This window comes from Mugil cephalus, chromosome 17, assembly GCF_022458985.1.
Source record: "Mugil cephalus isolate CIBA_MC_2020 chromosome 17, CIBA_Mcephalus_1.1, whole genome shotgun sequence".
NCBI classification, from domain to species: domain Eukaryota; kingdom Metazoa; phylum Chordata; class Actinopteri; order Mugiliformes; family Mugilidae; genus Mugil; species Mugil cephalus.
Window position 1 is genome coordinate 20,248,205 of NC_061786.1, and position 10,610 is coordinate 20,258,814.

The 10,610-nt window shown below is 38.3% G+C and overlaps 1 protein-coding gene across 1 annotated transcript; it reads left to right on the plus strand.

Annotated features, from left to right (window-relative positions):
* Positions 1-493: 493 nt before the first annotated feature.
* Positions 494-7,556, plus strand: marc1 (mitochondrial amidoxime reducing component 1). The gene is made up of 7 exons (XM_047611934.1): positions 494-795; positions 2,125-2,295; positions 3,906-4,062; positions 5,028-5,171; positions 5,426-5,487; positions 5,639-5,710; positions 6,944-7,556. The coding sequence occupies exons 1-7, from the start codon at positions 554-556 to the stop codon at positions 7,068-7,070; spliced, it is 975 nt and encodes a 324-aa protein (XP_047467890.1). The 5' UTR covers positions 494-553; the 3' UTR covers positions 7,071-7,556.
* The last annotated feature ends 3,054 nt before the right edge of the window (positions 7,557-10,610 follow it).

Genomic DNA, 10,610 nt, shown 5'->3' on the forward strand with positions numbered 1-10,610 from the left:
CGTATCACTTTACTAAATAATGTTGGATTCATGTTAACGTGTATTTATAATATAAACAAAATATATATATATATATATATATTATATATATATATATATATATATATATATATATATATATATATATATGTATATAATGTCTCATCAACCAAAGATTTAGATTCTTTTTTAATAGTTCAAGTAGGGGACAAACAAATATAAGAAGCACTTTCTTCTTGCTGTTCCTTTCCAATCATGGAGGTGTTGATTTGTAAATGTTGTGTACAAATTATGTTGTCCACTTTCATGGAAGGAACACATAGATAAATAAATAATATGATGAAATCACGGAATGTTCATTATTACGCCGAGTCTTTGACCAATCCCCTGAGACCTGCGTGTTAAAATATCCGACTTTACAACATAAGTAAACATTTGTTTGACGTTCATGAAACTCCTTCTTGATGTGTACCGAGCGTCAGTGAACGCCACACGCTGAGGCCGCTGCCTCTTTAATATATATAAAAAAAAAAAAAAAGTTCAATGTCCAAGTGAAAGTCTATGTCAGTCTAAGATGGACCGGGCCGTCGACGTGTTGGTGCAGAACAAAAAAGTGGTTCTGCTGATCGGCGGAACCGCCGTTGCAGCTCTGGGGCTCTACGCCGGATATAAATACCTGTGGAGGCCAGAAAAAGCTGTTCGCGTGGGTGTAGTGTCGCAGCTCCTCATTCACCCTCTCAAATCTGGCAAAGCGGTGCCCGTGGCTGAAGCAGAATGCCAGAAAATGGGGCTGAAGTTTGGAGAGCTGCAGGATCGGTGAGTGTCGCGCAGAATTTTAAAGTTGGACCAGGGAGCAGCTGATCACATTCCCACATTAGCGGAGGAACGCTGCGCAAATGGTCACACAAAACACGCCTTATTCAAACTCTGCACTGCACAGCTGTGGAAAGTGACCAAGTAATCGTTTTATTTGCTGTTTTTGCTGCTTAATTAAGTTGCTCCATTTGTTTTAGTGCTCTGGTAAACTTAACTTTGCTTACAAAACATATGATAAACTCACACCGGCACATGTTCTGGTTAATTAGCTGTCAGTTTGTTAAAGAGTCAGGATTGCTCCTTAATTAGCTGCTGTATCATCAATAATAATCCACTAATTTAGCCTGGCGTGTTTAATATGGTGCAAGATAGAAGGACATTTATTTATTTAGTTACACAATATACAAACTTTTTATTTTAACTTCCACTTGTGGTGCTATACGATATTACAATTTGAAAACTGAAACCTAAGTGCATTTTTGTTTTTTAATTTAAGTTTATATTCAGATATTCATATGTGTGCAGAAAACATTATACTTATACTGCTCACATTAGGCTTTTAGGCCATTAGACTTGACTCCATGTTACTGAACATGACCTTAAATGCCCCATTCCCACTGTGAAGCATGGTGGTGGCAGTATCAGGCCTCTGGCAGCAGGCCCAGGAAGAGGGTAAAAAAAATTACAGCACAATATAGGAAATTGAGTTTGGAAATTAAACTACAGCTGGAAAGAATATTTATTTTCCACCTGTGAATATAAACATAGCTTGTACTTTGAATCACATCATACAAGATATGAAAAGGACTATATCATATTGATATGGAACAAAATCTTATGTGTTTGTCAGTGATTATTTTAGGGCCAGTTTGTCCAAATGTCAGTGATCACTTATCTTGTTACTTATTTTTCAGCATACCTCTTAAAATTTTGATGTAATACACATGTAACTTGACCGTATATGTTAATAAATCTGATTTAGCATTGTTTTTGTTCAACATAAGTAGTTTGTAGTAACAGTACAACAGTAGATTTGCTTTAAATTACACACTGCCTGCTCAGCTGACTGTGATTTTGCCTCTTTATTGCACTAATGGAGCCCCGTGTATTAGCCTTTAGGTTTAAAACATGATCTTTCCTCATTTCTGAAGTGTTGTGGACTTTATCATTTCAGTTCTCTGTCCAAACACTGACAACACAAATGTGTAAGGACAGTTTAAAGCGTTTTATTTCATATGTAAATAAATCCTCAGATAGCCTCACATTTAAACCAGGGATGCCAAATGGTGCAGCCGGGGAACTCCAACGTTGCGTGTGTTTTGTTTGCAGACACTGGCTGGTGGTGACGGAGGATGGTCACATGGTGACGGCCCGGCAGGAGCCTCGGCTGGTGCTGGTGTCTCTGAACTGTGAGCGAGGTCAGGCCAGTCTGAACGGACCCAACATGGAGGAGCTGAGGTTCCCCATCGAACAGCCCAACAACCCCATCATCGGCTGCAGGTTTTCACGTCACGCTTTTAATTTCCACCGTCTTCTCTGGGCGAATGAGGGGAGCTGATTTGATTGTGCCACTGAATCTATTTTAAAAATACTTTCGTCACCTCCTGAGGCTCACTATCAATCTTTACACATATTAAAAAGTAAAAGAGACGGTGGACGGCTGCTAAGACTGCATCTGTTAACCTCTTAATGAGGATTTAACCAAAAAAAAAAAAAAAGTTCAGAAAACATTTAAAAACCATTAATTAAATCTTCCATGTTGGAAAAAGTCCATTTTATTCCCTTTATTTTGCACAGTTTGTTAACTTAGAAAAAGCAAAGGACATATTTAAAGTCTCTGCCTTACACTTTTATAAAAAACACAAAACTACGTAAAACTGACAGAAGAAATGAAACATATCAAGCAAATAAAACTTAAATATATGGACAAACATTTCTAAGAGGAGTTTTTTTTTCTTTTTTTGCCAAATTAGAGAAGCTATTCCATAATTAATTTACAAAAGAATGAATGAAATGAATATTGTCCACAGCCAGTTAAAACTGCTGTCGGATGAAAATCTGGAGCTGGGAATTTACTATAGGTCTTGAATTGTTGAGGAATATTCCTTTCACTCGAAAGTAACTTGGAAATAAAAACACATGTTTGAGAGCTATTACTACCATAAACACTAAGGCCCAATCCCAATCCTTAGCCCTTCCCCTTAATTTTGTGCGTTGAGGGGAATGTGACGGGTACTGGTGTCCCAATTCTACTTCTGGTCGAGAGCTAGGGCTAAGGGGAAGGGTTACATAGCCCTAGAAATCAGGATTATCTGGGAGCTCACTTGAAACGAAGGGGTACAACGGATTTCCCATCACACATCGTATTCAACCAGCTTTTGTTTTGTCTTGTTCCGTTTATTCCATTAATTTCGGTAGTTATGTAGTCACCTAACGTGAGTTAACGTTAATAATGTGCATTAGACGTCGCTTCTATTTGCCGTTACATTACAATTACATGTTTTTTTTTCCACACACATATGTAGCGCATGGGAAAATGACATGTTTTCAGCCACAGTTCACATTCACACACGTTTGTTTTTACTCCAAACGCCGGTGACTTACAGCTGTGCATGAACGGGATTGTTTCCATTGCAGGTTCCTCAGATACCGTTGTCTTTTCGTCTCGTCTTCCACTTGCCGCAGAAAGTCGTAAATACATATGAAGGGCCAAAACAAACGCCGCAACAGCTGGCAGCGGCATCATGGAAGTTTGGATGCGTGATGACGTAACCAAAATCTGTTTCCTAGGGGAATGTTTTCACCCCTCACCCTTGTCACTCGAAACAGAAGGCTGAGGGGAAGGGGTAGACGAAGGGGAAGGGCTAAAGGGGAAGGGCTAAAGGGTGGGGCTAAAGGGAAGGGCTAAGGGGGAGAACTGGGATCGGGCCTACCAGAGTTTCTGTGACTTGTGATTCTAACAAAACACAACTTTTGCTTCAAATATCATCAAATGATTTTTCAGCCTTGATGTGTGCTCACTGTTTAATGACGCCTGGTGCCTACAGACGCTCTTTCCTGCGTTATTCTCTTCAGAGGCTGTTGTCAGACTTGTGTTTTTTCTGCTGCAGAGTCTTCAGCGCTGACATCCAGGGACGGGACTGTGGGGACAAAGTGTCTCAGTGGCTCACCTGTTATCTCGGTTCGGAGAAAACCGTTCGCTTGGTGCACTTTGAACCTCACATGACGCCGAGGAACTCGCCAGAACCTTTGTTCCCTAAGAGCGAGGTGGTTACTCTTTTACTTACGCTTGACTTTTATTGTCCCACATCGATTACACAATAGTGTACATATAACTGTACATTCTAAAGCCATACTTTCTATTGCGCACTCATAGTTATATTGATATTATATTTAAACAAGAAAAGCAAATACATGTACAGGCCAAACGTTTGGAAGCAACTTTAAGCTTCTGTTCACAGTTGTTTCTTAAGAACCAGCATGAGTTCTATGTATTCTGGGATGTATTTACTGCATGGTCACTTTTATTGATATGATCCTCAGTTTACCTTTAGTTGCACATTAATATCACCAGAACACTGGTGAATAAATGACAGCAAAAGAAAAGAAGAAGGGCTTAGTTTTAGGGTCGAGGAGATTTGCAAGAGTCACAACTAAAGTGCAAAATTTAGAAACAACAAATCACAGTTTGCATTATTCACTTTAACTCTTTGGTTTTTGAGAGTCTGCGTACAAATATTCCTTATGGTACGAATGCCTCGTATGTGTCATGATGTTGTTAAAGCCAGAGGAGGAAACTATGAAGAAAGAACAACTAAAAATACCTGATAATTACAGTAAAAATGTCCTCTGATAAGTGACTCTTCATATAATAATCATTTTTATTTTGATGCAAAGTAAACCAATGAAACTATGATCATGTGCAGATTTGATCTTGCTTCCAAACATTTGGCCGGTAGTGTTTATACATGCACAAATGAACACACATACACAATGCATACAAAAAAATAAACAAGAGTTAAAGTGTGAAGTTAAAAACATATTAATCTATTTTGATTGAGATTTAGATATATATATTTATTTATTTTTTTTATTTATTTTTTTTTACTGTTTATACTGAGCACCTTTGCAAACATAATCCCGTTGCACTGTTCAACTGTGTATTCTCCAATGACGATAAGGGACATTCTGTTAAACATCTCCCTAATGAAGTGGTGTTTTGCTCTGCTCAGCAAGTGGCATATCCAGATGTGGCGCCTGTGATGCTGCTGTCAGAGGCCTCCGTTAAGGATCTGAGCAGTAAGCTGGATAACGGAGTGACCGTGGAGCGTTTCCGCCCGAGCATCGTGATAAGCGACTGTAAACCATTCGATGAGGTGAGTTAGACCCCGACCACCACATCTGCAAAAAAAAAAAAAAAACACGAAATGTCTTAAAAATGATCTATCTCATGCGTCTCTGCTCGACGTTCCGAGGGATTGTAGTTTTATTTTTCCATCCTGCTTCGAAAAAAAAAAAAGATCATTTGGTGCTTTTTAACTTGTGACTAATCCCTCGCCCTTTGCAGTGTGAACAGCATGGACTAAATTTATCTCCCACTCCAAAAAACCCAACTGCTCTGCTTTTTCAGGATACATGGGAACAGATCCAGATTGGCAACGTGCGACTGCAGCGTGTAATGTCATGTGGAAGGTAACGCAGTTTCACACAGATTTTAACGAGGGATGGAATAATTTACCAGTAGCAGTGAAGTCGTAGCAGAATTATTACTGCCTCCGCTTTGATTACAGATCATTATTTAAGGCCTGGATGTGAACTAATGTCATTATTTTATTGTGGGCAGGTGTATTCTCACCACGGTCGACCCAAACACGGGTGTAATCAGCAGAAAAGAGCCTCTGGAAACACTGAAAAGGTAAAATTGCCACTTTATATGCACAATGTTTGACAAAATAAATAATTTATAAGAGCAATATTACCTTGCTGGACGCATAATTACAAAAGTATTAAAATTCCTGCATCAGAACCAGATTTTTTTGCACCCCACACAGTCCCACCATAGATGCCATGCATAAACATGATCGCCCCCTGGTGACTGTCTGCAGCATAGGTCATTAAACCCCACACTTTTCATGTGTATTTTCACAAAAATGGTCTTTTTCTTCTGTTAATGTTCACGTACATATGCTATAAGAAGGGAATTTGCTCTGAATGAAGCAGTCGTGACGGCTGAACTAAAAAATAAGCGGTGTCGAAAACTGCAGTTCCCCAAATGTCCACTAGAGGCTTGTTCCAAAAGTGAGTCAGTAGACCTCCATGTTAAAATGTAGAACTTTACAGCAGAAATACACATTTACATCCTTAAACTATAGTGATTTTGGTTGCTACAGCTAATTTCTGCATTGATGACAACTGTACGATGAATAATTTTAATATAACCCGCATGTTTGAGTTATATTCATCCTTAGAGTTATGCATAATAAAGAGCTATTTAAGTTATAGTGCACTGTAATGACTGTTGAAACGGGTTTGAATGAAGTGGGGCTAAAAAAATAAAAAATGAAGCTTACGCCAAAGTGCCAAAATCTGCAGTTCCCCAAATGTCCACTAGAGGCTTGTTCCAAAAGTGAGTCAATCCCCATAGGCCTCCATGTTAAACTGAACTACACAGTTTACAGTGATTTTGGTCGGCACAGCTAATTTCTGCATTCACGACAACTATACATTGGTTAAGTTATATTAAGGTTTAAACTTTTTTAAACGTAATTAAGAGCTTGGCTGCTTTGCGTGACAGTCGGGTGCAGTAACCGGTTGAAAATTTGGAGGTTTGGTGTTAAAATATGCCCATAATTCATAGCTTCACTAAGCTTTGAATTACTGATACAGTCAGTCTGAATCTATTTTAATGTAATATACACTGTAATGAATGTTGAAGCTGCTTTGAATGCACTTGCACTTGCCTGTTTTTAAATTATATAATGAATAGAAAGTTTTGTATAATTAAGAGCTGGGCTGCTTTGGGTGCTTTGTCAGAATCTATTTTAAGTATAAATATATTTAAATGAATGTTGTACGCAGCCTAACAGAGTCACTTTCGTTCCTGTCTAAACGTCACACCTGAATATCTTGGACGACTCTCCTTCCACAGCTATCGTCTGTGCGACCCGTCCGAGAAGCACATCTACAAAAAGGCCCCGCTGTTCGGACAGCTGCACACGGTGAAGAAGACGGGGACGCTTAAGGTCGGAGACGAGGTTTACAAGATCAGCCGCTGAGAGACGGGAAGCCAGAGAGAGGGGAAACGTGACCTCAGAATCATTCAGAAGACGAGAAGAGGTGCATCTAATTACACCTGGTTTATAGTAATTGTAAAGGAAGAGGTTATTAAAGTTGTGAAGACACAATGAGAAAAGGGGGCTGTGAGTCACAGAGACACAAATATCCTTTCATAAGAGTTCGTGGTGTAGTTTTTTTTTTGTATTAATTGTCATTCCACGGGGCTGCGTCTACGTCTGATGAGCTATCGAGCAACACTAATGAGATTTGAATTAGACACATTTCAACACAACAGCGGCACATTGTGCCCACTGTTTATTAAACCCACTGTTTATTAAATCTCAAAGGCTCATGCTGTTATTCATGGGTGAAATGAAAATTGCCCGAAGTGTTTGCTTTGTAATGTTCCCTGGAATAAACAAGTAAGAGAAGAACTGCTGGAGCTTTGGTCACCACTGAAATGAAAATAAAAAAAATAAATAAATAAATAAAAAAAGTGGTTCATAAATGTCAACATGCTTCAGGACACTACTAATAATAGGAAGAAGAATAATATAATTATTAAAACATTATTAGATTGAATTCCAGGCTGACAAAATGGAAGTTAATTAGTTTTTTTCTAAAAATGTTTTAGAAAAACCATCAAATAAATAAATAAATGCTGCTTCTGTTATGATTAAAGTGGTTATAAAAAGTCTGCTGTTGAATCAGATCAGTGATGTAAAAATAAAAACAAAACTTAAATTATGACTAATATAAGTGCTTAAGAGTGAACACCATTTTATTATTTGGTGTGTGGCTGTGTTCAGAATCAAAGTGTTTAATGCTGATTTAAAAACAAATATTTAAAAATAATAATAATGATAGTAAATCCCGTCTTCTTTTAATTGTTTCTCAGGTTAAATATGTTCCAGCTTCCATTTTTGTCAAATTTTCAAGACTTTAACTTCCTGTGTGACCTGTAAAGTATTTTTAAAGCAGCGACTGAAGTTTCGTTCAGTTTAATCCCAAAATGTTTTATCACCTTCGTTCATACTGCTCTAAATGTTTTGCTCCAGTTTTAGTTGCATCCGTTGTCCACTAGGGAGCAACATGGCTTTACTTAACCCTAACAGGAGCCTGTTGGTTAAACCAATACACTGTGGATTTGTGTCTGTAGATGTTTTGTTGAAGATGGTCAGAACGAACAATAAACAAAGTGAGTAGACGGGTAGATAGCTGTGGTCGTGTTTTCGGGTTGACAGTCTTTCCTTGAAGAAACTTAATGCATCTGGTTTGAAGCTCTAATTTATCACCTGGGTGCCGCCATCTTGGATTTTTTTGGTTCCTGAATTGACAATACGGTTAAAGTGTTAAAGTGAGGGAGGGAAAGTGGATATTCTGACTGAGATGAAGTGAATTAAATAAAAAATGTTTTATTGATCTAGAAGTTGGTCAGTTTTGAATGGAAGCCAGAGCTTTTTTGGAAGCAGAGCTGTATATTAGAGAGAGTCTGTCCAACCAGGAAATGGAGCGTCTGATCTGTCCCTCTATGCTGATTGGTTCTGAGCTGGTCACGTGTTACGTCGGCGCCGTGTTTGATACATCTAACCAATATTCACCCATAGAGAAGTGGCAATAACAGAGAATAAAGTTGGATTAAAAGTTAAAATATACCACAGTTCTCAGCCTACGGCTCCAGCACAGGATCAGGAAAACACGGAGGAAACTCCACCGTTTCAAAAAACAGAGAAAGTTATGGAGCAGAAGATTAAAAGGAAGAACTGGATGTCAACCGATTTCTCCCTGTTATGTGATGAGGTAAATGTCAATGTGTCTCTTTTTATAAAGGAAAAATAAAATCACACCATCATTAATGTGAACCTTGATCTCAAAAACGCTTAACACTGCTTTACAAATGAATGAAGTTAACCAAGCCTTTTGCTAGCCTTATGCTAGCTAGTTATCTAGACTAAAGACTTAGAAACATAGCAGCTACAATCACTGTGAAACCCATGTGTGCATGTAATTTATGTCAATGTAGATAGACAAATTTAATTTACACATAATTTTACCACGGTTACTACTAAGTTATTATGGCTAGTGTGCTAATGTTATCATGATAATACTAATGATAACAGTAAATAACAGCAAGACTAATTTATTTTCACTATTTCTGAGTATTTATCATTTTTTCTGAGTAATTTCAACCTTTTAACGGTGATGGATGAGACTGAGGAGAAAGTAAACACGGCTCCATGACTGATGAGGTGAATGGAGCTACAAAGCATTTTCAGGCACATTTAAGATATTTAAAGTAAGTAGACGCTGGGATATTTAAGTGAGGGCCTTTTACATATTGACGGAGGTTGGCAATAACATTTATAGGCCCGTTAATGATGAAAATTAGACATTTATGTTAGCATAACACATCCATCCCATAGGGTTACACTGTAGAATCTAACCTCCATTGCAGCAAATATGGCGCCCATGATTTGACTTGGCCAGATTCTCTAATATATGGCTCTGTTTCGGGGGGCAGGTGGAGTGTCACCTAGTGGCTATAAATGGTGTTACACTTCAATCCGCTTCCAGAGGATTAGTAACAACTTTGACCTGTTGTTCCAGCTGGAGACATCCAGAAATAAGTGATCACCAGAGTAAGTGATGAAGTCTCCTGGTGACACAAATTCAGACTATGTTTTTTTAAACGTTTGGTTGGATTATTATCTCCGTCCCATGTTATCAAATGAAGAGAAACCACTGAAAACAAAGAGAAAGAAGAAAACAGATATTATCCTTCAGATTCACTCACTTATTTCTCTACCGGGCAGTTTGTTCCTGTGCCAACTTTATTGCAAAGGAATTCAAGGAAAATGTTGAGAACTTTGAAATTGCCAACATCCTCTTGATGAAAACCATCCTGCTGTTGTGTGTGAACTGAAGCGCTTTGGTTGTTGAGAAGTGTTCATCATTTTTTCCACACTTCAAAGGCAACGCAGCCACAGCTAATGACAAACGGTGCTGAAAGGAGTCGTTGCACAACAGGAAAAGAGCCACTTCCAAAACGCCTTCAATGGGTGCTTTAAAGGAAACATTAGTGTGTGTGTGTGTGTGTGTGTGTGTGTGAGTGTGTGTGTGTGTGTGTGTGTTTTAAAGCAAAAAGTGCAAAAAGCTGCATGTGTGTAGCGCGTTACACTGGTCTGTAATTTGTGTTTAAAGAACTTCAACATATACTTCGGCATACAGGGAACATGTAGTAGACGCGCCTGCAAATTTAGACCCGCCATCACTTCAAATGCACTCCTAGTGCTTCTTTTCCAAATAAGTGTAATTTCATTTGTTTTTTGTCCTGGATATATGTTTGCAGACGTGCTTGTTTCATGTGCTTGATGTGGAGGCTAATGAGTACCTGTGGTGCCCTTAAAAACTTCAATTTAAATAAAATAAGTTTAGAGTGTTTCTCTGGGACATGTATGTAACTTTGTAGAGATTATATTATGGTCATGGTATGTCACATGATACACACAATATATTTAAGTCACATTGGGTTATGTCAC